This window comes from Pongo pygmaeus, chromosome 4 (assembly GCF_028885625.2).
Source record: "Pongo pygmaeus isolate AG05252 chromosome 4, NHGRI_mPonPyg2-v2.0_pri, whole genome shotgun sequence".
NCBI classification, from domain to species: domain Eukaryota; kingdom Metazoa; phylum Chordata; class Mammalia; order Primates; family Hominidae; genus Pongo; species Pongo pygmaeus.
In genome coordinates, this window is record NC_072377.2 from 177911710 (window position 1) to 177939583 (window position 27874).

General features: G+C 51.7%; 1 protein-coding gene across 2 annotated transcripts in view; it reads left to right on the forward strand.

Annotated features, from left to right (window-relative positions):
* ERGIC1 (endoplasmic reticulum-golgi intermediate compartment 1) overlaps window positions 1–27874 on the forward strand; it is a 115865-nt gene that overhangs the window by 69525 nt on the left and 18466 nt on the right. For both annotated transcript variants that reach the window (XM_054488048.1, XM_054488049.1), the window contains 5 exons: window positions 5223–5317; window positions 10277–10401; window positions 19269–19373; window positions 21795–21855; window positions 27759–27859. In XM_054488048.1, the coding sequence (XP_054344023.1) occupies window positions 5223–5317; window positions 10277–10401; window positions 19269–19373; window positions 21795–21855; window positions 27759–27859 (487 nt within the window). The remainder of the gene's footprint in view (window positions 1–5222; window positions 5318–10276; window positions 10402–19268; window positions 19374–21794; window positions 21856–27758; window positions 27860–27874) is intronic.

Consider the following 27874-nt stretch of genomic DNA (forward strand, 5'->3'; position numbering starts at 1 on the left):
TTTACAGATGAGGAAACTGAGGCTCAGAGAGGTGAAGCAGTGTGTCCTAGGTCTCCCAGCTCCTAAGTGGCAGAGCCAGGAGGTGAGCCCACACCTGTCTGCCACTGCCTCCATAGGCCTTCCCACTGCCCACACTGGTGACAGGGGAGTCAGGTCCATGGAAGTCCTCAAACCACAATGAATCCACAAAAAACATTTGCTTTTCTTCCAGGTGGGTTGATTTCTGGCAGCCCGTTGGCCTTTTAAACTCAGTTCAGCCCTAGCCAATGAAGTTAGTTAGCCTTGGCAGGCCCCTGCCGTGGGGTGGTTGTGGGTGAGCTCGTGGCGCTGGCTGGAGTGGCAGGAAGCCAGCAGCCCTGGAACATTTGCCTTGGACACGAGAAGGCGGCTTTATTGACCTCATCAGGCAGCCCAGGTGATTGAATTGTGTTTATCCCACAGCCTGGGGCCCTCCAGGAAGGAGCCTGGGAGCAGCCAGTTCTGGCCTTACATAACCAGCCTGGCCAGAGCGCCGCAGGCCGTCCCTGCCCAGCACCGCCGCCCCCTTGTTCTGGGTGGCCTTCTAGCCCTGTGGAGCCTGTTCTCTGCTTATTCTGGTTAGGAAGACAGGGACCCACGCCTAGGAGAGGCTTCTTGGGGCCTTGTGGGTGAGCTCACCTTGGCGCCACACCCAGGATTCACTTTGCTCTTGGCTGAGGTCACCTCCAGAGGGTTGCCAGTGGATGACATCATCCCACAATCCCTCAGTGCTGTGCGGAGGCCCAGCGTCGCCAGGTGGGAAAGGTGAGTTACTTCAAGGAAGAGTCTCAGGTGGCTTCCTGGCTGGGAAGGGGAGCCCAGGCGCTCCTTAGTTGACTGTGTGTTAATCACCCAGCAATTTCATTACTCAACAGCTCTCCAGAGTTGCACATTACAGCTGGGGTACAAATTGGGTGCTGAAGGCCAGGCAGAGCATTTGGCTGTAGGGAGGCCGATCCTCCTCGGGCCTGTTACCAGCGGGTCTTTGTTCTCAGACCTGGGGTTCTTGGCCTCACGGATTCCAAGGAATGGAACCTTGGGCCATGCGGTGAGTGTTATAGCTCTATTGGAAGCCGTGGGTCACGGAAAAGAACTGTGGAACCCAGTGACTAGTGTTCAGCTCATTTAGGACAAACCCAGGCACTTAGCCACACAGGAACAATGGCCAGCCTCTAGCCCGATCGGGAGCGGCAATGGGAGCCTCTCTGGATAAGCACAGCGGACACCCTGCCGGATCTAGAGGGGTGGAAGTCAGCAGCGGGTCTGTGACGACTGCGATCAGCACCGCGAGCTTAAAGCTCAGCTCGAGCTGGAACAAACATGGATCAGAAGAATGTGCAGTTGCAAGACTTAATAGAGTGAAAACAGAGCTCCCATACAAAGGAAGGACCCAAAGGGCGTTGCCAGATCCAGCTCGAATGCCTGGGTTTATATCCCCATCATTGTCCCTCCCCCTGTGCTCTCAGGCGATAGATGATTTGACTGTTTCTTTACCTCCTGCTTTTAGCCTAATTGGTATTTTAGTGAGCTCCCTTTACTATCTGATTGGTTGGGTGTGAGCTGAGTTACAAGCCCCGTGTTTAAAGGTGGGTGCGGTCACCTTCCCCAGCTAGGGTTAGGAATTCTTAGTTGGCCTAGGAAATCCAGCTAGTCCTGTCTCTCATAACCTCCTGGGCTCCTGTTTGCCCCTCTCCCTCCAGCTCCTTTGTTCTTGGTGGCCTCTGACTGGGGCCAACACTACAAGCAAGGTCAAGCGCAGGCCCCTGTCTCCCCTCTCCCATCCTAAGGCTTCCCAGGACCAGGGCCCTCCTTCATTTTCTTCTTTGACCCTGATGCTGAGGAGTGGGCTGGGAGGCAGCCTGAGCTGTGGAAAGCCTGGGTTGAGATTCTAGCTCGGCCATTTCCTAGCGTGTGACCCTGGGGATGGGACACACCCTCTCCGAGCCTGTTTCCTGGTTTTAAGATGGGGCTCAGGGCATTTCACAGGCGCGCGTGGGACGGCGTAAATGCACGTAGTAGGCCTCCCCCAGCTTAACGAGTGGGGGCCCATCTGTTGCACTCTTGTCTCTGGGAATATCCTTGTGGGCCCCACAGAGAAGCCCCAGATGTCAGAGCCCACCGTTCCTTGTGAACAGCCTCACACCAGGTGCTAGGGGTGCAAAGATGTGGTCTTAGTAAAAACGAAATTCCTTTGCCTTGGTCTGACTCATCTTTCCCTAAGATGTGGCCATTTACAAAGCTCTCTTGGAGTCTTCATTGCTTAGATAGGGCAGTTCTCTTTTATTTTACAGCCTAGGGACTAGACCCAAGGGGCCTAATAAATGTTTAAAATAACCACAGCCCAGCCACCTGAGGCACTGCCCCTTCAGCTGTTCCCTAGGGCAGGCCTTTAGATTTGGTTCCCTCTGGGTGGGGGACATTATCTGGGAATCAGATGCAGCCATCAGACATCCAGCAGCTACTTGGGGATGCCTCCAAGACACCTGGGCTCAGCACAGCCTCTGGCACTCAGTACCTCCCCCTCCTGCTGGTCCTGCTCCTCTTCCAAGGGCTCTCAGCCCAAAGAATGGGTCCAGGAAGAAACACAGCAGTGTGTCTGCATTCCCCCCTCGCCTCACCCCACTCCGCCCCAGTCCCATCCATCAGCAAGTCCCGCCTGCTCTACGTGGGTTCCTACAGCCCTCCTCCTCTCCATTCCCATCCCACCCCATCCAAGGCGGCGCCATCCCCCGCCTGGTTTCCCTCTTGCACAGCAGCCCCTCCAGTGGGTCTTCCTCGCAGCAGCCAGAGGGAGTCCGTGAGAGTGCAAGCCTGACCCCGTGGCTATGCTCATATCAAGTCTAAGGGCCTCGGCCGGGCACGGTGGCTCATGCCTCTAATCCCAGCATTTTGGGAGGCCGAGGTGGGCGGATCACCTGAGGTTAGGAGTTCAAGACCAACCTGGCCAACCTGGTGAAACCCCACCTCTACTAAAAATACAAAAATTAGCCAGGCATGGTGGTGCATGCCAGTAGTCCCAGCTACTTGGGAGGCTGAGGGAAGAGAATTGCTTGAACCCGGGAGGCGGAGGTTGCAGTGAGCCGAGATCGCACCACTGCACTCCAGCCTGAGGGACAGAGCGAGACTCTGTCCAAAAAAAAAAAAAAGTCTAAAGGCCTCGTGCAGCCTCCTTATACTGCAACCACGGTGACCTTCATTCAGTTCCCCAAACCAGCCATACCCTCCCCAACCTCCAGGCCTTTGCACATGCTGCCAGGATGATGCCTACGCATCCCCCAGACCTCAATCACACCTCAGAGAAGTCTTCCCAGCCCCTTCTCCCCAAAGGTCGTGGCCCTGTAGTCCCTGTCACGGCCCCCTGCAGCTTTCTGTCAAAGTACTAATCAGCGTTGGGGGTGGCAACATATTTAGGAGCTGAGTGATGTCTGGTTCTTGTGTCTATAAGCTTGAAGAAGGCAGAGACAGCGTCTGTCTGATTCATTGCTGTTTCTGGCTCCTGACAGGTAGTAGGTACTCAAAAAGTATTTGTTGAGCGAATTTGGATTGCTAACAGATGCCATCACTGTGCTGCTGACAGCAAGGTGACATGGCTGTCTGTGGAGCCACCTGCCCCTAAATATGGCCGATGTGGTAGACAGAATAATGGCTCCCCGCCCCCCCGATGTCTAGGTCCCTGTCCCTGATGCGTGTGGCCGCGTTACCTTGCGTTCAAAAGGAACTTTGCAAATGTGGTTACATTAAGGATCTCGAGATGGGGAGAGGATCCTGGGTTAGCCAGGTGGACTGGATGAGTTCCTGTAAGAGAGAGGTGGAGGCCAGGCACCGTGGCTCACGCCTATAATCCCAGCACTTTGGGAGGCTGGGGGGCGGGTGGGAGTAGATCACGAGGTCAGGAGTTCAAGACTAGCCTGGCCAATATGGTGAAACCCCACCTCTACTAAAAATACAAAAATTAGCTGGAGTGGTGGTGCGTACCTGTAGTCACGGCTACTCGGGAGGCTGAGGCAGAAGAATTGCTTGAACCTGGGAGGTGGAGGTTGCAGTGAGCCGAAATCTCGCCACTGCACTCCAGCCTGGGTAACAGAGTGAAACTGTCTCAAAAAAAAAAAAAAAAAAAAAAAAGAGAGAGAGGTGGAGGTCAGAGAAGGGGGAAGCTGCTGGCTTTGGAACTGGGAGAAGGGGCCACAAGCCTAGGCAGCGCCTAGAAGCTGAAAAAGGCAAGAAAATGCATTCTCCCAAGAACACAGCCCGTTTTAGACTTCTGACCTCCAAAAGCGTAAGACAATACATGTGTGTTGGTTTAAGCCATTCCCGTTGTGATAATTTGTTACAGCAGCCACAGGAAATTAATACAGCCGTCCAGTTGTTTCTCAGAACCGGTTCTGCCCCTAGGGATGAGCATCAGGGAGTTCCTGGCTTCCCAGCTGCGGGGAGGGGACCTCAAGAGAGGAGGCTGTAAGGTCCTCTGTGCCTGTTGGCGCCAGGCCCTGATCCCTTATAAGACCCCTATTTCTCATTTTAGTGTTCAAACCACCTTATTTGTAGTGGGTGGTGTTATCCCCACTTAACAGGTGTGTTCACAGAGGTGAGCATAGGAAGTGCCAGAACCAGAATTTGAACTTAAATCTGTCTGACTCTGAAAGATATGCTCTTACCACTGTGCTATCCCACCCCACCCCTTCTCTTTCCTGAGCCCCAGCCCTCCCCTCTTTTTTTTTTTTTTTTGGAGACGGAGTTTCACTCTTGTTGCCCAGGCTGGAGTGCAGTGGTGCAATCTCAGCTCACTGCAACCTCAGCCTCCTGGGTTCATGATTTTCAGCCTCCCAAGTAGCTGGGATTTCAGGCATGCGCCACCATGCCCAGCTAATTTTGTATTTTTAGTAGAGACGAGGTTTCGCCATGTTGATCAGGCTAGTCTTGAACTCCTGACCTCAGGTGATCCACCCACCTTGGCCTCCCAAAGTGCTGGGATAACAGGCGTGAGCCACTGCGCCCGGCCCAGCCCTCCCGTCTTGAGAGGTAAGGCTGCACTTGAAGAGTGCAGCCTAGACCCGTGCCTGAGGGCACAGGAGGTGCAGGCTCTGCCCAGATGGAGTCTGGGTTATCTAAGTTGTAGTCACCAAGTGAAGTGGTCCCCGGCTGTCCCCTGCAGCTGAGATCTTTGCCGCCATCTCAACAAAGGTTCCTATACTTGTCTCCCCTAGTGTGAACGAGCTCTATGTCGATGACCCAGACAAGGACAGCGGTGGCAAGATCGACGTCAGTCTGAACATCAGTTTGCCCCATCTGCACTGCGAGTGTGAGTACTCCACACAGCCCCTCCCTCCAGCAGGACACCTCCTTAGGGCAAATGTGTGTGTGCAGAAATGGCAAGATCTCCAGGACAAGCCAAGCCAACATATGGTTCTCCCCACTCTTTTTTGGAGGAGAATATAATTGAGTATGCATGCACTTGGAGGTTTTCTGGCATAATAAACACAAGACACTACTCATAGGGGTTACCCCTGAAGAGCAGCTGATTTGGTGCAGGGGGGTGGGGTGTCTCTTAGGGTCATGTTACAGCTTCGCAGCAAAGCCTGAGAGTCTCATGCAAGTGACTTGTTGAGGGGAGGAAGCTGTAAGGGAGTGAAAGACGCAGGATAGGGCAGTACGACAGGATAAGCAAAGATGTGTGTTCAGCTGAAGTCCGAACTCAGCCTGATCTCACAGGATGCTGTGGGGTATGAATGACACCATAGCATTTGTCACACCCAATAGCAATGGGACCAGGCTGTTATTATCCATGTCATTGGGTAATGGCTGCAGAGTGGTGTGCGTGGCAGGGGTCACATCACCTCCCAAGCATCTCAAACGAGAAGACCTCCGGTCAGTCAAGAGCATTCATCTGGAGAAGGGTGCAGCTCTGAGTCATTGGCAGCTGACACCTACAGAAGCTGGAGCGGTCCACCATCCATGAGAGAGTGCACGACAGGGCTCAAGAGCATCTGCGACAGTGAAGGGCTGGGAGATTCCCTTTTTGACTTCACACCTATTTTGTTTTAACCAAAAGAATGAATTACTTCTTTTTTTGAGACGGAGTTTCACTCCTGTCACCCAGGCTGGAGTGCAATGGCACGATCTCAGCTCACTGCAATCTCTGCCTCCTGGGCTCAAGCAATTCTTCTGCCTCAGCCTCCCGAGTAGCTGGGATTACAGGTGCGCACCACCATGCCAAGCTAATTTTTGTATTTTTAGTAGAGATGGAGTTTCATCATGTTGGCCAGGCTGGTCTTGAACTCCTGACTTCAGGTGATCCACCCACCTCAGCCTCCCAAAGTGCTGAGATTACAGGCATGAGCCACTGTGCCTGGCCCAGAATGAATTACTTCTACAAAACAAAACTCATTTGAAGTCTGATTTGGAGTCAGATCCTGGCTGCTTTGCTGGCTAAAACTGTGACCTTGGCTAGGGTGACCTCTCCAAGCCACAGCTTCCTCATCTGCAAAATGGGCTTAGTAATGTCTGTTGTCTGAGGTTCTTGGGAGAATCTAATGCCATGGTCCCTAGACTTGTCAGCGAGTGGACTGGGCGCCCTCTCCTGGACTGGGGTTCCAGCCGTCCCTCTGCCCAGCCTGGCACAGAGCCTGCTGCAGGCCCTTCTCTCCCCACCCTCTCTTCCTGTTAAAGGACACAGCTGAGAGAACACTGCGTGCATCTCTGGCCAGAGATAGGAAGAGTCTCAGCCCTGTCATTGCTTTTGGTGAGATTTACGTCACAATTTTGAATCTTCGCTGGGCCCCAAGCCAGGGAACCTGTTGAAATAGGTCGGTCTTATTTTTTGTTATTTTTTTTCTTTCACTTAGAAAAATAATTCATCTGGCAGATTCTCATTCAGGAGTGACTGTCTCTCTGGAACAAGGAAATTCTTAGTCAGACCAGAGGACTGGGACAAGTGCGGTAGGAAAGGGAAGAGATGTGGTTCCAGGAGGGGCCAGGCAACCTCCACCCCATGCCCTGCCATGCCCTGCTGGATCTGTGGGGCTATAACCTGAACCCCCAACCCCCTCACCCCTGTTAGAGCCCAGCATTCTGGCTTTTCTTTAAAAGAACTTCACATTTTTATTATAGGAAAAAACGCATGCTCATCATTATACTTCTGGAAAACACAGGGAAGCAAAAGAGATCACCCATAATTCTGCCACCCGAGAGCAGTGTCAGTGACATTTTGACATCATGCTGTCCAGCTGGCCTTCCTTTCTGTGTTTCTGAACATAGCTGAGATCATACTGCATGTATGATCTCATATCCTGCTTTTAAAAATAATATTCTTCATTATACAACTAATAGAATACATTTTAATCTTTAAAAAGACATACATTCAAAAATACAAAAATAATATGTTTTTTAAAAAGCAAAAGTACCCCTCCCCTGTCCCCCTTCTTGTCCCAGCATGCCATCTTCCCCAAAGGACACCTCTGCTAGCAGGTGGGGCCCCCGTTCCCCACCCCTACATGTGTGTGCGTGTCTGTGAACATATATTGGGTTTGGGGTTTTTTTTGTTGTTATTGTTGTTTTTTCTTTTTACATAATTAATTGGGACCCTACCATATGGGAACCTTCTGGAGTTTCTTTTTTTTTTTCTAGCTAGTGTCTTGGAGCTGTTCTCATATTACTCATAATATGAGTAAAATAATAACAGCTGCCATTTATTCCATTCTTCCAGGCCAGGCCCTGTCCTGTGTCCTTTGGCTATATTAAATGCATTGGGATTTGAGGTGTCTTAGCAGAATGGCTGAAGGGTGTGGGCTCAGAAGCAAATCTACCTGGATTTCATTCCAGGCTCTGGTGTTTCCTAGCTGTGAGGGCTCTGTGCCTCAGTTTCCCTAGATGTAGAATGGGACTGATAATCTTATCTTCCCCACAGGGGTGTTTAAATGGTGTTTTTTTGTTTTGTTTTGTTTTGTTTTGTTTTGAGACAGAGTCTCACACTGTCACCCAGGCTGGAGTGCGATGGCGCGATCTCAGCTCACTGTAACCCCTGCCTCCCGGGTTCAAGCCATTCTCCCGCCTCAGCCTCCTGAGTAGCTGGGATTACAGCCACCTGCCACCATGCCCAGCTAATTTTTTGTATTTTTAGTAGAGATGGGGTTTCACCAAGCTGGCCAGGCTGGTCTCGAACTCCTGACCTCTGGTGATCCACCCGCCTCAGCCTCCCAAAGTGCTGGGATTACAGGCGTGGGCCACCGTGCCCGGCCAAGAAGGTGTGTTCTTACATAAAAGGCACTTAGAAGAGAGTCTAGCACATAGTAAGTGCTATTTTACTTCTCTTTTCTTTCTTTCTTTTTCTTTTTTGAGATACAGTTTTTCTCTGTTGCCCAGGCTGGAGTACAGTGGCATGATCTCAGCTCACTGCAACCTCCGCCTCCCGGGTTCAAGCGATTGTCCTGCCTCAGCCTCCCAAGTAGCTGGGATTACAGGCTCCTGCCACCATGCCCAGCTAATGTTTTGTGGTTTTAGCAGAGATGGGGTTCGCCATATTGGCCAGGCTGGTCTCGAACTGCTGGCCTCAAGTTATCCGCCCACCTTGGCCTCCCAAAGTGCTGCGATTACCGGCGTGAGCCACTGTGCCCAGTCCTATTTTACTTTTCTTTAATCCTCACAACAAGCCTGTGATAGAAGAGGAAACTGAGGCACAGAGATTAAGTAACCTGCTCGAGGTCTCAGCACTAGTAACTCAGCCACTGATCTGCTCTCAGCCTCCTCCACCCACCTGCATTTAGCCCATTCTTTGTACCTGCCGCACGGCACTGGGAAGAGGGCTGTTCCACTGGCTCCAGTGACAAGCAGTTGAATTTCTTCCAATTGCCACTATTTCAGATAAGGTTGCCTGAGCAGCTTTGCACACACATCTGGACACACATTGTGGATCTAGAGGACAGGCTGCCAACATTGGAACTGCTGAGTGAAATGCGGACCTGCTTGTGTTTTCTCTAAACTTCACATTATACCATTGGCATTTCCAGTGTCCCGTGGACCCGTGAGGGTCTTTTCGAATGGCTCCAGCACGTTCCCTTCTATGGATGGATCCTCACTTACTTCTCTGTCCTCATCAAGGAATACAGAGTTGTTCCCAATTTTCCCTTTTAAGGTTGTCCCTCTTTAAAATTGCTTCCAGCTGTTCTTCCTCCGTATGGCACCTCCTTTCTAGCGCTTCTGCCAAGGACATTCCTACATTTCCATAGTTCACAGGGATCATCTCACCACTGGCTACTTGGACCATCTCTGGGGATGCAGTTGGCATTGGCCTGCCCATTTTACAGATGGGGAAGCCATCTGAGTCACAGTGAGGTGACAGAGGGCAGGGCCTGTCTTTTCCCTTTGTGCATCGCTGGTGCTTATCATAGAGCCTGGTAGCATAGGCGATGGGTAAAGGAATGTGTGAATGAATGAATAAGTGAATGATGGGTGAATGGATGAGGGGCCTGAGCCTATTCACCCCATAAACCCAAAAACGCTCTGAAGGCCAGGAACGGTGGCCTACACTTGTAATCCCAGCACTTTGGGAGGCTGAGGCAGGTGGATCACCTGAGGTCAGAAGTTCAAGACCAGCCTGGCCAACATGGTGAAACCCCGTCTCTACTAAAAATACAAAAAAATTTTTTTTGTATAGGCGGGCACCTATAATCCCAGCTACTTGGGAGGCTGAGGCAGGAGAATTGCCTTAACGCAGGAGGCGGAGGTTGCAGTGAGTCGAGATCATGCCATTGCACACCAGCCTGGGCAACAGAGCGAGACTCTGTCTCAAAAAAAAAAAAAAAAAATACGAAGACTATCTGAGATACAAGAGCTAACATTTATTAAGCACTTTCCACCTAGCATTCATCAGACCCTAAGCATTTTCTACATCTGTGAACTATTTGATCCCCATAATCTTTCAAGGAAGGTTCAATTATGGTCAACCCCCCATTTTACAGAGAAAGAAACTGAGGCATCCAGAGGTTAAGTACCTGAGGCAGGACCCAGATTCAGAGGATCAGTATGGCAGACCCCAGGGTGGCCCCGGGACCCCTACTATGCACTGCCTCCCCTCGGCCTCATATTTAGCAGAGTCATTACCCTGTCCCCTGTAGTCTTTGGACCCCAGACCATGAGCTCCTGGAGGGCCCCAGCCCGGCCTGCCGCTGGAATGGATGAATGAAGGCTCTCAGAGAGAACAGGCTGGCCCCCATCCTCCCGTGTCTCTGGGTTTGTGACTGTCGTCTCCCTTTGGCTCCTGCAGTGGTCGGGCTCGACATTCAGGATGAGATGGGCAGGCACGAAGTGGGCCACATCGACAACTCCATGAAGATCCCGCTGAACAATGGGGCAGGCTGCCGCTTCGAGGGGCAGTTCAGCATCAACAAGGTATGGAAGCCCTCCCTCAGCCCTTTCTACCTGCTCCCCTTTCCTGCTGTCTCCTCGCTCCCTGGAAACTGGTTGTGGAGGCACTCACTCGACCTGACCCCAACACAGCCCCCAACAAGTGAGGGTTCGTGTCCAGCTGCCTGGCCATTCCTGCTGAGAATCTGGATGGGGGGTCCAGGCTCCCTGGGGTTTTAAGCCCCTGATGGCTGGTTCAGGAAGGAGCTACTCTTCTCTCCAATGAGGGAGGCAATGATGAGAAGACCCGAGGATTTGCAGCCCCCAGCCCTGGGTTCAAGTCCCAGCTGTACCACCTCTTGGCCCTTACAAGTCACTTGACCCATCTTAGGCTGAGGATGTGATGGTGATAGTAGTATCACGATACCACCCACTTCACAAAGTTTGTGTGGGGATTAAATGAGCTAATGCAGATTCATTCATTCAGAAAAATTTTTGAATGAGCACGTTCTGTGTTCCAGGGTCGGTGATAGGCTCTGGGGCAGCGTTCCTGGGCTGGTTGGGCTTCCATTCTGTTGGAGGGAGACAGTCTACAAACCAGAAAGCATCAGGGATGCTAAGTGCAGTGATGAGGAATAAAGCCAAGGGGAGTGAGATGAGGTGGGCTTGAAAGTACCTTGTCCGCTCTGAAGGACCATTCAAGATTCACTGTTGTTTTGTCCTCAGAACCAGGAGCTTCAGATCCTAAGTCAAGTGGGTGAACGCAGTGCCCTTGGGAGGGCCGAGGCACCCGGTGGCAGCTGGCAGGGTTTTGCTCAGCACGTGCCGGCCTTCCTCGAAGCTCAGTACTGTCACAGTGGAGCCTCTCAACAACACTGTGAGGCAGCACCATTTGACAGGTTAGGATGCTGGGGCCCAGAGAGGTTAAGTGTCTTGCCCGAGGTCACACAGCTATCCGCATGTCCCACAACTCCCCTTCCCAGCCCCAGCCAAACTGAGCCACTGGCCACTCCTGGCTTCTTCTTGTCTCTCCTGCAGCCTCTGCTCAGAACGCCCTTCCTCCAGACACTGACACCTGAGCTGGGGTTGCAAAGTCACTGGCCACATCCACCCCAAAGATAAATTATGTTTGTCCAGTATAGCATTTAACTGCATCAGAACCAGTATGAAAAGATCAGGAATCCAGATTTCTGGCTTTTAAAAGTCAGAGGCTCTCACTACATTGGGTCCGTGTTCCCGCTATGACAATGACCTGGCACCAATGGGCAGTGTTCCCCTTTAGAGAGGGCGTGTGCTGTCCCTTCCCACAGTCCCTGGCAGGCGGCTGGAAGGTCAGGCCTGGTCATCTTTCAAGCAGGGTGGACTTCTTACGTGACAGTTCAGGGCTCCCTTAAGTGCTAAAGCAGAAGCCGCAAGGCTTTCTTAAGGTTTCGGCTGTTGCTGGGAGAAATCTGCTGCATGTTATGGGTCAAAGTGAGTCTCGCACCAGCCCAGGCCCTCAGGAGGAGGAGAATACCAGGAGGCAGGGATGCTGGGGGTCGTGGTTCACTGGGGGCTCTCTCTGCCCATGAGCTGCCACACAGCACCTTTGCCATGCCCCGTAATTTGGATTTTATGGTAGTTGTGATGGAAAGCCATTTGAGGGTTTTGAACAGGGAGGCAATGTAATCAGATCTATGCCTTAGAACTGGACTATCCAATAGGTTGCCACCAGCCACATAAGGCTATTTAAATTAATTCAAATTAAATAAAATGTACAATTCAGTCACTCATTCTCATCAACCACATTTCAAGTGCTCAAAGCCACGTGCTGGCTAGGGGCCACAGCGTTAGACAGTGCAGAGAGAAAGCACTTCCATCGCTGAGGAAAGTTCTGCTGGACAGCACACCCTTAGAAGGATGGCTCTGGTGGCCGGGCGCGGTGGCTCAAGCCTGTAATCCCAGCACTTTGGGAGGCCGAGGCAGGTGGATCACGAGGTCAGGAGATCGAGACCATCCTGGCTAACATGGTGAAACCCCGCCTCTACTAAAAATACAAAAAAAAACCAAAATTATCCGGGCGTGGTGGCGGGCGCCTGTAATCCCAGCTACTCGGGAGGCTGGGGTGGGAGAATGGCATGAACCCGGGAGGTGGAGCTTGCAGTGAGCCAAGATCGCACCACTGCACTCCAGCCTGGGCGACAGAGCGAGACTCCGTCTCAAAACAAAAACAGGATGGGGCTGGGCTGGAGAGGGTGGCAGGCAGTGGTCGTGGCAGTGGAGCTGGGGAGATGTGGTCGGATTAGGGAGGTAGAATCAATAAGACTCCATGAAGAATCGGATGTGGGGGTGAGGGCACATGTGGAATCAAAGAAACCTTTGACATCTTTGTCTTGACAACCGGGTGGTCCTGTTTCTAGATGTGGAAGCTTAGAAACTAAGCCTGGATTCTGTGGGAAGCAGGTAGGGCTGGGCACTGGTCATTCCACTCTGGTTTCCTTTGGGGTTCCCATTAGGTGTCTACAGGAAGAGGTGAAATTGGAAGTTGGAGGTGTGGAGAGTTCAGGAGGGGGTTCTGGACCACAGATGTTGAGGTGGGAGTCATCAGTGAATAGATGATGTTGGAAGTCATGGGTCCTCAAAGTGGGGGCTCCTTAAGCCTCCAGGCCAGCAGCATCAGCATCACCTGGGAGATTGTTAGGAATGCAGATTCTCAGGCCCCCCTCAGACCCACTGACTCTGTGCTAGAACAAGTGCCCCTCAGAGATTCCGATGCCACTGAAGTTTGAGGAGCATTGGTTTAAGCAAGATTACCTACGGAGAGGCCGTAGATCCGTGTGCTAAACCTGGGGTCCACAGGCACCCCCAAGAAGAGCGGATTGAATGCAAGAGATCTATGAAGTTGGATGGGGGAAAAGTTGACATCTTTATTTTTGCTAAACTCGAACTAAAGTTTAGCATTTCCATCTGCGATGAATGTAGGCCACAAACCACAGCAGTATTAGCAGTGCCTGGGACCTCCTCAACAACAGAAATTGCCGATATTTATAGCACGTTACAGTTGTTGCAGATAATTTCCAGAGACTGTTTATATGCATCACTGTTTTAAAATTACAGTGATTGGCCAGGCGCAGTGGCTCACACCTGTAATCCCAGCACTTTGGGAGGCCAAAGTGGGTGGATCACTTGAGGAGTTCAAGACCAGCCTGGTCAACATGACAAAACCCCATCTCTACAAAAAAATACAAAAGTTAACCAAGCCTATGCTTGTAGTCACAGCTACTCGGGAGGCTGAGGTGGGAGGGTCTTCTGAGCCCAGGGAGGTAGAGGCTTCAGTGAGCTGAGATTGCACCACCACACTCCAGCCTGGGTGACAGAGTGAAACCCTTAATCAATCAGTCAATAAAAATTACGGTAATTATTAGACCCACCACTAGGTCATCTTATTTGATGCATCAGTAAAGCAGCATATTCAAATGTGGATTTTTAAATATTTTAATTACTATTTAAATATCTCTTTACTTTGTAATCCTACGCATTTTACACATTAAAACATTTTAAGCATTTAAAACATAGGTATCATTACACTGGCAAAGGATCATCCGTGGCACCAAAAGCCTTAAGAACCTAAGTTCTGGAGAGAATTGCAGTTTGAGGACTGAGTTCTGGCGCCCCCCAGTCACTTCGAGGTGGGGAGATGCAGGGGTAACAAAAGGTGCAAGAAGGGGCAGTCAGACAGGAAGGAGGAAGCAAAGGCTGGGCGGAGCCTGCAGCCTGGAAAAGAACATATGTATAGATATCAAAGAGCAGGGCTGGCGCTGCCAGGCTCAGGAAGGCCAGGTTGGAATGGACAGTGATCTAAGTGCTGCAGAGGGTGCTCCAGAAAACGCTGATGATGAGGAGAGAAGGGGCCGCTGCAGGAGCCACGTCCTTACGAAGCAAGCGGAGCCAGATGCAGGCCACAGTTGGGGGTTTAAGGGCTTGGAGAGGTTCACAGTGCCAGCAGGCAGGTGGGGGGATTGGTGGGGGACCTCTGCTGGGCCTCCATACCCTCCCTCTGTCCCCACCTCATCCTCTTGGGGAACCACTACTCACCCACAGGCCTCAGCTGATGTGGGTCCCTCAGGGGAAGTCCTCCCTCCCCTTCCCTGCCCACCCACATTCACTCCCCACCCCGTCCCTCATCACGCTGCGGCTGCTGTCTGTGCCTCCTCTTTGACTCGGCCTCTCCCTTTGACCACTCCACTCAGGCTTTCGTGCTTTTGAGCATCCACCTTACGCCTGGCTCTGTGCTTGGTGCTGGGCTGCAATGGGAGAGAAACAGCCATGCTCCCCGCCGTTGGTGGCCAGTGGTCTATAACGGGGACAGCCAGTGCTCAGGTAAACAGGAAATGTGTGATTTTGATAAAGCAGCCATGAAGAGAATGATGGGGTGCAGTGGTGGAGAATGAAAGAGGAGACCCCTGAGGTTACAAACGAAGCCCTGTCTGAAGACTGAAGATGAAGTTGAAGATGCACAGATGAACAGACGTGCATGCACACCTCCTCATTGTGGGCCCCCTGCCCCCAGGGAGATGCAACCACCTGGGCTGAAAAAATATATATGCCCCAGATGGTGATCAAAAAGGGATCCTGCTTATTCAAGCACCTGGAGTGACAACCCACGAGACAGCCCTGCCACCAAGCCCTCCCACCTCTTGGCAAACATGCCCAAGACTGCAGTCTGCTCCCCTTAGAATGGGCTATGCTGGAGCCCCCAGCCAGCTCTGGGTGAACTTGTCCTTTGGGGTCAGACAGACCTGTGGTCAAGGATCCCGGCTACCATAGTCACTGGTTGAATGACTCTGGGCAGTTTAGCTTCTCTGAGCCTCAGGTTCGTCATCTGTAAAATGGGGATAATAATACCTCACAGGCTGTGAAACATGAACAAACTCTGCAGTAGAGACTGGACAAGCATCCTGGCCTGCCTTATCTCCTGTCAGTGCAAAGTTTCCATGACCTCATCAGCTGGCACCCACCTTACAAGTGCGCCTGTGAAAGGCACATGGAGGGCGTCCAAGAAATGGGTCCTCTCTGGTCAGCGGAGTGCCAGGGAGTCTTTGAAAGGCTCACACCAGCCTTTGTTAGACCCACGTTATGGCTGCCACGTACTGAGTTCTTACCCAGCCCTTTTCACATATTAGCTCCTTTAGTCTTCACAGTAGCCTGGAGGAAACTGAGGCACGGGAGGTTAAGTGACCTGGTCAAGGTCACGCAGCCAGGATTTTCACACAGGCAGCCTAGCACCAGGTCCCTGGCCCTCTGAGCTCCCAACATCTTGGTTACACATGTCATGACCAGCTGTGTCTGTGTGCCCCGGGTCACAGCCTAGGGCACCCTCTGCCCCATACTCCTGGAGGGAGTAGAGACCGTCCCCCACCCCAGCCCAGCCACTCTCCCTTTGAGGAACCGCCCATCAAGAGGTGCTCAAAGAAGCCACCGGGGTCCGTGTGCTGTGATGGCAAGGTCAGCAGCCAGCCCCCACACCTCTCTCCCAGCATCAGGCTGAGACTTGTCCCATGGCCTCCTTATCCGACCCCCGGGAAGTTGGCCAGCAGCCAGATGTCAGAGTTTGCGTGTTTTGAGCAGCAGCGGCAGCCCCACCTGAGACCCCACGGTGACCTCGTTTCATCAGCCAGCCCCGCAGGAGGAGGACAGGATGGGGTGAGGGGTGTGGGGCCTGGCTCCAGCTATATGTTTTTAAAATCCATCAGAGACACTGACGTAGGTTCCTAAGTCACAGGCTCTAAAAGCGTTGCTGTTTCTTTCTTCAGCCCAGCATGTGCTGGTATGAGTCAGCCACCTGTGATGGATTTGGTGTGGAGGGGGAGTGGGTTCCTGAGTCACAGCCTCGCGCGGCCCGGCAGGGGTGGCAGGTGCTGAGGGGACAGCCTTCTTGACTCACTTCACTCCAGGAGCACAAGGCCCAGGCCCCACTCCCTGTTCTGAACTCTGCCATGGCCCGATCTGCAGAAGGAAGGCCCTGTGTCACTGTGTAGAAAAACTCTGGGAGGACACATGCCTTATGGCTGTGGGTTTCTTACTCCCAGGGGTGGTCAGCAACAGGGTCTTTAGTCTGACCGTGTCTCATGACTGTTTTATCATGAAAATGTATCCAGGCATTATTTTTATCAGTGAAAATGAGGCATAAATGTTAAAACTCACAGTGGGCTTTTCCTCACGCCCTGCCTGTGAGTGTTCCCTCTTCCGGGAGGGCCCTTCTTGGTTGGCTCCGATGACAAACGTGTTCACCCTACAAACCCGATCTGAGGCCAGCTGTGGGCTGCTTTGCATGCATCACCTCAATGAATCCTCCCAGTAACCTTCTGGCTTTACGCCCATTTTGCTGATGGAAAAACTGAGGCATGGAGTGGTTACTGACCTCGCCTAAGGCTCCCCACCTAGGAAGTGGGGCTGGGCTTGAGGACACGTGTAGAACTCAGAGCAACCGCTCTACCATGGGTTATTGGATCCCTGAAGCAGGCGATGCTGTCCCTCGAGGGAGATCTTGCCACGCTGTTGTTTCTGCTCCACTCCTGACCCAGCAAGTGTCCCTTCTCCACTGTAGCCTGCAGCTCGCTCCACTGCGAGTTTGCTGAGGCCGAGGCCACAGGCTGTCAGCTTGATGCCTCCCCTGTCAGTCACAAGCTCGGGCCCTGCTGAAGTAGGAATATTCCTGCAGGAAGTCCACAACTTTGTGTTTGAAACAGACATGCTTACAAAATCAGACTTTGATGGGCTGCTGCACAATAAGCTATATTCCCTCCTCAGACACAGCTCACACAGTCTTCTTTATTGGGCTGGAATAAGGTAAACCCTGAATTTTTCAGTGTGGCATTTGGGGACCTCTGATAAACAGCCCCAACTCCTCCCTTGTGCCTCTTTGTTTCCTGCTGCTGCCAGCACCGCCACCTCCATCTAATTTGGAGTTCAATAATACCAGACTCTTTTAGTTCCTTAGACAGCCCACATGCTGGGCAGTTTCTGTCCTCTGCACCTGTTCATGCCGTTCCCTCTGCCCAGATGCATTTCGCTCTCTTCCTGAGTAATGCAGTCTCACCTTCAGAGCCTTAACACAGGATGTCCTTTCCCCTGGGAAGCCCTCCCTGAATACAGCCTGCACCCTCAGGTGAGCCGGGGGCCTTCCCTGTAACCCCCATGGTCTGCAAATTCCTCTGGGCCAGGGTGGATCCCACAGAGTCTCATTGTCTGTTCCAAGACTGTGTCACAGGGGCTTGGCCAAGGCCAGATTCTTGTCTGCTCATCTCCCCAGTCCCGGCATCTCCTGAAGAACTGGCGCCATGTGGCCATCAGCCCAGGCTGCAGAGGTAGATGGCATCCAGGCATCAGAGGAGGGAGCAGTGTGTCCAATAGACGTGAGCTCAGACTGCAGCTCTCGACATATGACCTTCGCAAGTTTCTTCACTGCTCTGAGCCTCCATTTTCTTTTCTGTAAAATGGGAATTATCAGATGACAAAGTCAAAGGATTCAGTGTCGTTTGTTTAGTCATTCATTCATTCAATAAGTGTCTATTGAGCACCTGCTATGCGTCGGAGTCTGGGGAGCACAGCAGGGCGTGGACATGCTAATGGGAGGAGGCAGACGAGAACAGGATGGGTATGAGATGGCAGGTGATCCCAGAGGCTGTAGCAGGTAAGGGGATGAGGAATGGGGGCCAGGGTGCTCTTTTGCACAGGTGGACGTGGAGGGCCTCTCTGTTGGGCCCTGAAGGGCCGAGGGAGGGCCATGTGGAAGAGGGTCCCAGGAAGGGGTGCAGGCACAAAGGCCTAAAATGGGGCCAACTGGATGCTGTTCCCGGCACGGCAGGGAGACCAGACAGGAAGCAGCAGAGGACACAGCGGCAGGAGGCCAAGAGGTGGGGACATGATGCTTGGCCAGTGGCCAGATGTGGCCTGTGGGCCCCCACGAGGACATGGACCTGGACTCCGAGAGAATAGAAGCCGTGGAGGGTTCTGGGCAGAGGAGTGATGAGATCTGATGTAGGATTTAAAAAGATCTTAACAGTCATTATTGGGAAAAGGCCCAGGCTGTGGGGAACGTGGAAGCTGGGAGCCCAGGGAGGAGCCTGCCATTCTTGTCCATGAAGAGATGACCTTGGACCAGGGCAGCAGAGAAGAGGTCAGGCGCCAGGTGTGTTTGGAAGGTGGAGCTGACACGGTTTCAGCTGATGGATGGGATGTCGGGAGTGAGAAAGGGGGGTTCCAGGATCATACCAAGGGTTCTAGTCTGAGCATCTGGGAGGAGGAGGAGGAGGAGGGACTTCGTGCTGAAACAAGGAGAAGCTGAGGTGGCTCCTGCCACATGGTTGTCACCAGCATCCTTCGTTCTATAAATACTCATCCAGCACCTCTTGCTGGCTTGGCTCTGCAAGGGCTTGAGACCCAGGGAAGAGATGAGGCTACCACAGTCTGTCCATCAGGGATCCCCTGTCTAGGGCACTGGGGCAAACTTGGGAAGGAAATGATAGGGGTTTGGAGTCCGAGGAAGCCGCATTAGTCTGTAGGCTCAGAGGTCATCCCCCAGCTGACTGTGGGGTCAGCCGCCCAGAATCCACAGAGCTGGAGGGGGAGCAGCTGCCATGAGTCCTGGCTTTGTGCCCATCGCCCAGATGGGCACTTCACATGCACCCTCTCACCAGATAGTCCTGGCAGCCTCCTCGGAAGCTATGGTAGTGCCCCCATTCTGCAGATGAGGAGCCTGAGGCCCAGAGAGATGGGATGACTCCTTTGCACAGTTGAAAATGATACAAGCAGGATCCAAACCGAGATCTGCCTGATTCCAGTGTCCTCCCTGGATCACACAGGGTGAGGCCCCAACATTCCGCCCCCTGGAGAAGTCGACCAAACTCCTGAAACTCACATTTCTCCCCCAGGTCCCCGGCAACTTCCACGTGTCCACACACAGTGCCACGGCCCAGCCACAGAACCCAGACATGACGCATGTCATCCACAAGCTCTCCTTTGGGGACACGCTACAGGTGAGCAGGGGACACTCGAGATGGCATGGCCGTGGGTGGGCCTTCAGGGGCTCTGTCACCCAGTGCCCTCTGCCCTCTCTGGGCACAAGGAAGAGTTATCCTTAAGGTGACATCTAAGCCAAGCCTGGAAGGGTAAGAAGGGTTTCACCAGGAACAGAACAGGAAAATGTGTCCTAGGCAGGGGCGTCTCAAACATCACCCCTCTCCTAGAGCACCCAGCTGGCAGTTTTCATATGAAAGACCCTCAAGGTTACTTTCAGAAAACTGGATCAGTAAGCGTATGTGACACGGCATGTTGTTCTATGCCGAGATGGTCCAGGGCACAAGGGCTCGCTTGGCAGCTGAGAGGGCCCAGAGCACTTGCCTGAAGTGGGAGCCGGCAGGTGGGGTGTGTGGGGTGCGAGAGACCCATGTTAGATTGAAGAAGGTCGAGACTGAAGGTCTGGTTGGTGACTCAGAGCACCCATCTGCAATGAGGAAGATGGACCCAGGAGGCAAGACTATAGGCAGGGAGGTGAGGGAAGGGCCCAGACCAAGGCAGGGTGGAGGGGAGAGGAGCAGAGGAGGAGCTGAGGAGTGGGGAGCAGTGGTCTCGCATTGCCGCATGCAGGGGCAAAACAGAAGGACACAGAAACTACAGTCCCAAGTTTAGTCATTAGTGGGGTGGAAATCTGATTTTTTAGAAAATGTACAAAACTTAGCTTAGGGCCCATCCATCCATTCATTTTCTGTCCATCCATCTATTCAACAAATATTTACGAAGTACCTACCGTGTGCCAGGCCTCGCATACCTTGGTGAGGACAAACATGGTCCCTGCCCACCTGGAGCTTCCAGTCTAGGGGGGAAGACAGATGTTGATCAAATAATGGTACAGGCCGGGCGTGGTGGCTCCCGCCTGTAATCCCAGCACTGTGGAAGGCTTAGGCGGGTGAACTGCTTGAGGTCAGAAGTTTGAGACCAGCCTGGCCAACATGGTGAAACTCCACCTCTACTAAAAATACAAAAATTAGCCGGGCGTGGTGGCGGGCACCTGTAATCCCAGCTACTCAGGAGGCTGAGGCAGGAGAATCACTTGAACCCGGGAGGTGGAGATTGCAGTGAGCCGGCATCGCGCCATTGTACTCCAGCCTGGGTGAAAGAGTAAGACTCCTCTCAAAAAAAATAAAAATAAATGGTATAAATGAATGTGAGATAAAGCCATGACACATGACAATGGAAGAGAACATTCTAGCCTTCTTGTCTCTGTAACCACCATTCTCATGGGTTAGAAATGAAGCCTTCACACGGTCAGTCTCAAGCCAGCAAATAGACAAACTTCCTTTTCCTTGTTGAGGAATTGCAGTTCCTTCCAGTTGTTGAGGAGTTGCTTGTTGAGAACATGCAGTTGTGTTAAGTGCTCAGTAAACATCAGCCGCCTGAGACCAGGATCAGGGATTACGCCGCCCCACTGCTGCCCGCTGCTCCTGGAGTGGCCATCTCCACGGAATCACGTCCCCACCTACCTCTCTGATGTCTCCTGCTTCCTTCTATTCAGACACCTCACTCTCCTTCCTCCTGGGGGCCATGTGGGCCTGTCTCCATACTCAAGCCTTTGTACATGCTGCTTGCCAGTTTAACTTCCCACTTTCCTCCACATCTTGGTGTCAATGTCATTTCCTCCAGGAAGCCCTCCAGGGTGTCTAGCTCGATAACCCCTGTTAACCATGCCCATGGTAGCATGCTCCATTTACCAGGTATGCCTTGTCCTGCTTTAGATGTTCCTTGAGGCCAACCTGGTTTCCCATTGTCCTCGGAGAAAAGGTGGGATGTGGTTTTCAGCCCCACTCTACAGCAGCCCACCCCACTGCCCGGAGGAGGGTTCTCTTCACATCTGCTATATGTTCTCTGCAGCAGACATGATGGGGGGCCCACAGCTCTGGGGCATCCCTGCCTGGACTCCTCTATGGGCCTTTCAGAGGACCCTGGGATCTCAGGAGAAACCTTCTGGGACCCAGAATCCACGTTCACTTGAATTTTCTGTGTGACTTCATGGAAAGAGTCCAGCTTAGTGTCAGACAGACCTGATTTCAGAGTTTAGCTTAGCCACTTACCAGCCGGGCAAGTTTTGGTGTCTTTCCAAGCCTTGATTTGCTCTTCTGTAAAATGGGCCCAATAATACATCATTAGGGGCATGAAATGAAATTATATGAAGGGGCCAGGATGGAGCAGCACATAGTAGGGGCTAGAGATGGGAAACAAGCTTGTGCCTACTGTGTGCCAGGCCTCTGCTGCCTCTTGCTCCCCACAAATCTGCTGGAGCCCCCTTTTACACATTGGTAGGGTTCCTAGACCAGGTGGTACCTGGCCATCCCCCACAGCCAGGGCCAGGCCTGGAGGTGGAGGTGTCCTGGGGACCATCCCCTCACTGCATTTTTCCACAGGTCCAGAACATCCACGGAGCTTTCAATGCTCTCGGGGGAGCAGACAGACTCACCTCCAACCGTATGTATCCCTGCTGGGAACAGCCTTCTGCTCGAAGATGCCCAGTACAGCAGGCAGGGAGGGGGAGGGCAGAGAGGTGGGGGTGCCTGTGCAGCACCCACTCCAAGGCAGGGAGGCTGCTGCTCACGCTCCATTCCCACAGCTAGCCAGTGGGAGGGTGGACCCAGCCCCGTCCAGACCCAGACCCTGACGGAGAAGGAAGAAGGCTTGTCCCTGGGAAGATACATGCCCTCCCTTGGCACAGCAGACGCACGCACACAGTGGATACCAGCTGTTACCATTATTGTTGCTGTCATCACAGCCACATCATCATCCTTAGTTGAACTAATTACCTAAGATCCCACAGGGAGCTATGGCAGAACCAGAATCTGTTCTGGCTCCAGGTCGCACCGTGAGAACAGGTCTGTGGGTGGCCCAGTCAGCTCTGACCACATGGCTGCCTCCCCCACACCTCACTCTCCTCCTGCTCAGACTCCTCCCATCGACAGTGGCTCCTCCTAGAGTCCTCGCCCTCCTTAGCTCCCTGGCACTTTGGCCCAGATCAAAGAGAACAGCACATCTCCACACGCAGACAGGACAGCACACATACTTGTGCGTGCACACCAACACACATGAGCTCACGTGGGCTCAGACACATGCACAGAATGCGCCCGGAGGCCTGTCCGCTCAAGCAGACCCGCAGACCCACTGCTGCACGGGGTACCTGGATTTTTCTTATTTCCTCACTTGAGCTCACCTTTTAACCCACATCTTTTCTTATTATTTCCTGAAATGTGTTTGCTCTCCCATTGTCAGGGATCCAAGGCAAAGAAAACATCCCTCTGTGACCTGCCCCCTGACAAATCAAACCTCATTTTCCTGTGTCCCTGTGAATCCTTGTCCGTAAGCAGAAGTCACTTTTCTTTTTTTCCAAGGCATGGATTGCAGTTTATCGTCTGCTTTTTGTACTTGACCTTATTACATAGCCACGATTTTCTTACTTTCCAGTTGTAATGGGAGCACAGTTGTCCATCTTGCAGCTCTGCTGTGCTTTTCTTTTCTTTTTTTTTTTTTTTTTGAGACAGAGTCTCACTCTGTCACCCAGGCTGGAGTGCAATGGCACAGTCTCAGCTCACTGCAACCTCAGCCTCCTGGGTTCAAGCAATTCTCCTGTCTCAGTCTCCCGAGTAGCTGGGATTACAGGTGCCCACCACAATGCCCAGCTAATTTTCTGTATTTTTAGTTGAGACAGGGTTTCACCACGTTGGCCAGGCTGGTCTCGAACTCCTGACCTCAGGTGATCCGTCCCCACTCTGCTCTGCTTTTCTAAGTCATTGTCTTCTCACCGAAAGCATCTGTCGTTTCCTGTGTTTCACTGTGGCAGTAATGCCTCTGATATGTACAGGGTTGGCGCTCTGTTACCCGATTGCTTTCCAGCTGTGTCTGGTTCCCATTCATGCTGCCTCCAGCAACGGATAAGTATACGGCAGCACCTCCTTATTTGAGTGCAAATGTCTGGTTGTAATAGAGGTAGATGATTCTTGGTGTGGTGCCGTGGTCACTGTTGTTTTGTGTCATGGTAACATGTCATCCAACGTTGGCTGTCCACAAATGTCTGCAGCTACGACAGACCCTCAGCTGCTGGACAGGAAAGAGGATCAACATAAGAAGGCCCGGAGTGTGCAAGCAGAGAGAAGGTGTGGCTAGAAAACCTTGCCTTCTCCAGGGCTAGTGACGAAAGCCATCTCAGGCTGGCTTAAGTGGAGAGAAAAAAGCATGAGATCAAGCAATGGACAGCCGGGGAAGGGCTGGCTTTTATTTCCTCGGCTCCCAAGCTCAGTCCCCAGCGCTGGGCCTTTGCCTTTGTAGGTCCCTCTGTGCCCACGTCTTGCTATGGGGGTTGTTTCTTGGCATTAAGGTCTCAGTTCAAATGCCACCGCCTCCAAGAAGCCCTCGCTGGTCACCCTATCTAAAGTAACCCTCACTCCTAAGGACAAACCTGCTTTTTCTTCCTAGCATAGACCACTCTCTGAAATCACCTTGTTCTCCCACTCATCTGCTGCCCTTGGCTGTTGCACCAGCTAGAACATAGCACTCTGCCTTGCCCATGGCTTTGTCCCCAGGACCCAGCCCTATGCCCAGGGTATAGTGGGTATATAATCGATGATAAGAGGCCTGGAGGCCACTGTGGAAGAGCTCCTGCTGGATGGTGGTGGAGTGCGGTCATGAGGACCTCGGCCTCCAGTGTCTTGCTCCACTCTTTCCCAGCCCTGTGGTCTTGGGAAAGTCATTTAACTCTGCTAAGCCTCAGTTTCTGCATCTGTAAAGTGGGAAGAATCCTCTCCACCTTAAGCCTTGCCATGAGGATTAATGAGATACGTGTACAGAGTTTAGTACACGGCCTGCCACATTGTGAGTGCTCAATAAATGTTGGCTGTTCTCTTCATTGTCGTCAGCAGCTAACTTCAGGAACGAGATCCCCTGGGGCAGAATCGAAGGAGAACCTTTCCTATATCGAATTGTATCTTGTATTGTGGTACTGAACTGTTTAACTGGTCCCGAATGATATAACTGGGATGAAACCAGCTTGTCATGTATATGTATTCACATAATATGGGCTGTCATATATATATGTGTGTGTGTGTGTGTGTGTGTGTATGTGTGTATAAGTATACACACACACACATATATATGGGCTGCTGGTTTTAAGAATGCAGATTCTGGGCCCCACTCCAGTGGTGGGATAGGGATTAAACAAGATTGGCCGTACGTTGGTAATTGCTGAAGTTGGGAAATGGGTACGTGGGAGTCCATTATACGATTCCCTATGTTTTAGGTTTGAATTTTTCCATAAGAAGATTTTGCGGGTAGGGGAGGAGGGAGTGAGCCTGAAGGGAATGTGGGCCGGCCTAGACCAGGTTGGAGCCAGCAGTCTCTAGGAATGGTCAACTCACAAGGAATCCACATGGGTGTAATTAACTGCAGTGTCTCCAGTGGGCATTTGGCAAATTGTATCAAAGGCCTTAAAAATGGTCATTGCCTTTGAGTCATCAATTGTACTCATAGGAGAGTAAGCTAAGGAAATAATTAAGAGAGTGTACAAAGATCTAGGAAAATAATGTTCATTAGGTCATTGTTTATAAGAATGAAAATGAGGAAACACGTCAGTGTCCAGCCATAGGGGGTTGACTGAGCATGGTAACTGCCCAAGATGAGCGAGGTGTGTCAGGACCTTACTGGCAGTCAGGCAGCAAACATTTATTGAGCACCTACTATATTCTGGGCATTGGGCTAGGTTCTGGGGATAGAGAGATGAATAAAACAAACTCTCTGCGGAGCTTATGTTCTGTGTCTTAGAACTTATGTTCAGTTCTTAGAAAAAGATGGCTGGGCGCGGTGGCTCACGCCTGTAATCCCAGCACTTTGGGAGGCCGAGGCGGGTGGATCACAAGGTCAGGAGTTCAAGACCAGCCTGGCCAAGATGGTGAAACCCCATCTCTACTAAAAATACAAAAAATTAGCCGGGCGCGGTGGCAGGCGCCTGTAGTCCCAGCTACTCAGGAGGCTGAGGAAGGAGAATCACTTGAACCCGGAGGGTGGAGGTTGCAGTGAGCCAAGATCATGCCACTGCACTCCAGCCTGGGTGACAGAGTGAAACTCTGTCTCAAAAAAAAAAAAAAAAAAAAGATACAGTATGGTCCTATTTTAGGAAAATATAAATATATGTATAAACATGTCTGGCAGTTTATATGTGAGAATGTGAACCATAGTTTTCTGAGGATGGTCAATGTATGGTGATTTTTTATTTTGTCCTTGGTGATCACCTGTGTTTTGTACAATTTTTTTTTTTTTTTTTTGAGATGGAGTCTCGCTCTGTTGCCCAGGCTGGAGTGCAGTGGCGGCTCACTGCAACCTCCACCTCCCGGGTTCAAGCGATTCTCCTGCTTCAGCCTCCCTAGTAGCCGAGACTACAGGTGTGTGCCACCAGGCTTGGCTAATTTTTGTATTTTTAGTAGATATGGGGTTTCACCATGTTGGCCAGGCTGGTCTTGAACTCCTCACCTCAAGTGATCCTCCCACCTCGGCCTCCCTAAGTGCTGGGATTACAGGCATGAGCCTTGTACAAATTTTAACAAGAAATATTACAGGGGTGATTTTGATAAGGCATTCACTTTTTCATTCCATCAAGTTTTTAACCTAGGGCAATAGGCGTTTGGACACCACTCTCAAGCATGGTCTTGGGCTCTTGTTTTAAAAGTGCAAATTCTGAGCTCCACCCTTGACCCATTTAGCGGGATCCTCCTGGAAAGAGGTCCAGGTGTCTTTTAATTCCAAATGATTCGACTGCTTCTGACATCTGAGAACCATTTCAGGGTTGAACAGAGGGATGTTGGAGTCTTCATGGACTGGGCTCTGCGGCTGCAGGACTTTTCTCGGGTTTTCAGAGGAACCTACTCAAAACAATTCAGGAAGCGCTTCCTTTGCTTACTGAGATATGGCTTTGGCAGCAAGGGGCAGGGAGGGAGTGTCAGGGCAGTGAAAGCTGTCTGCATCCCCAGCCTTCTTACAGAAGGGGACTGACTCGACTATGCGACCAGGATTAGAACCCACAGGCCTAAATTTCTGTGTTATTTTAGCTCTGTAGTCCATGACCCAAGATTCTGGAAGGCCCATGAGCTTCCTATAAGCATCCCAGAAGGCCCAGGAGAGTTCATACCTTTCCTGAGTGATATTTGGCAGCTCTGGGCCAGCATTTTATCAGCCCAGCATTGGACTCCAGTTACCTCATGCTTATCAGCAGCTGATTCATCTGTGCTTTCATTCATGCCCCTGTCCAGTCATCCTTCCATCCGTTCATTCATTCAGTAAGCGTTTGCCACGGTCCACTTGGTACCAGGCCCTGCATGGGGCTCTGGGGACACAGAGATGAGTAAGGCTCCATCCCTGCCTTCAGCAGCTCCCTCATCCAGGAAGAACTGATATGCTGTTGATTTCTTTCCCCATTTTCAGTTCATCAGTGCTTCATTGGTGCAGTTTTTCTGGTTGATAGGCTCTTTTCTTTTTAATACTGAAACCTAGTTTGTTTTAAAAGTAAAACTATTCAAACAATGTCAGAGGATGTACAATGAAATGGGATCTTTCTCAAATCCTGCCTTCCTCCCCAGAAGCTAAAGCTGCCCGTGGTTCCTTGGGCATCTTTCCAGATAATTCTCCTATATATTTACATGGATAGAGAGTGTCTCCTCCTCCCCCAGTCCATGGACACATGTGTATCCTGTCCCATGACTTGGTTCTTTTCCCTGTTGGAGAATAGCTGCTCCTAGCACCCACTTTTTTTTTTTTTTTTTTTTTTTTTTTTTTTTTTGAGACGGAGTCTTGCTCTGTCGCCCAGACTGGAGTGCAGTGGCGTGATCTTAGCTCACTGCAACCTCCGCCTCCCAGGTTCAAGCGATTCTCCTGCCTCAGCCTCCTGAGTAGCTGGGATTACAGGCACCCGCCACCACACCGGGCTAATTTTTGAATTTTTAGTAGAGACGGGGTTTCACCATCTTGGGCAGGCTGGTCTCAAGCTCCTGACTGCAGATGATCCACCCGCCTCGGCCTCCCAAAGTACTGGGATTACAGGCGTGAGCCACTGCGCCCAGCCAACACTCACTCTTTCATGGTTGCTCTATTGATGGACATTTGGGTTGTTTCCAGAATTTTAATAATGTATACAGTGCAGGAGGAAAGATCCTGATGCATAGAGTCTCCCAATTCCCGGTATCCAAGGGGAGAAGATGAAGAGCAGTTAGTTGGTGTTAAAAGTGGGGAATGAGCCCCCTGCCGTGCCCAGGGAATTTAGGCTTAGGATTGAAATGACATAGAGCTGTCAGCGGGCAGTGCCCATCCCCCTGCTTCATTCTGCTGTGTCCTTCCCGCAGCCCTGGCCTCCCACGACTACATCCTGAAGATTGTGCCCACGGTTTATGAGGACAAGAGTGGCAAGCAGCGGTACTCCTACCAGTACACGGTGGCCAACAAGGTGCGCGGGCGGTGG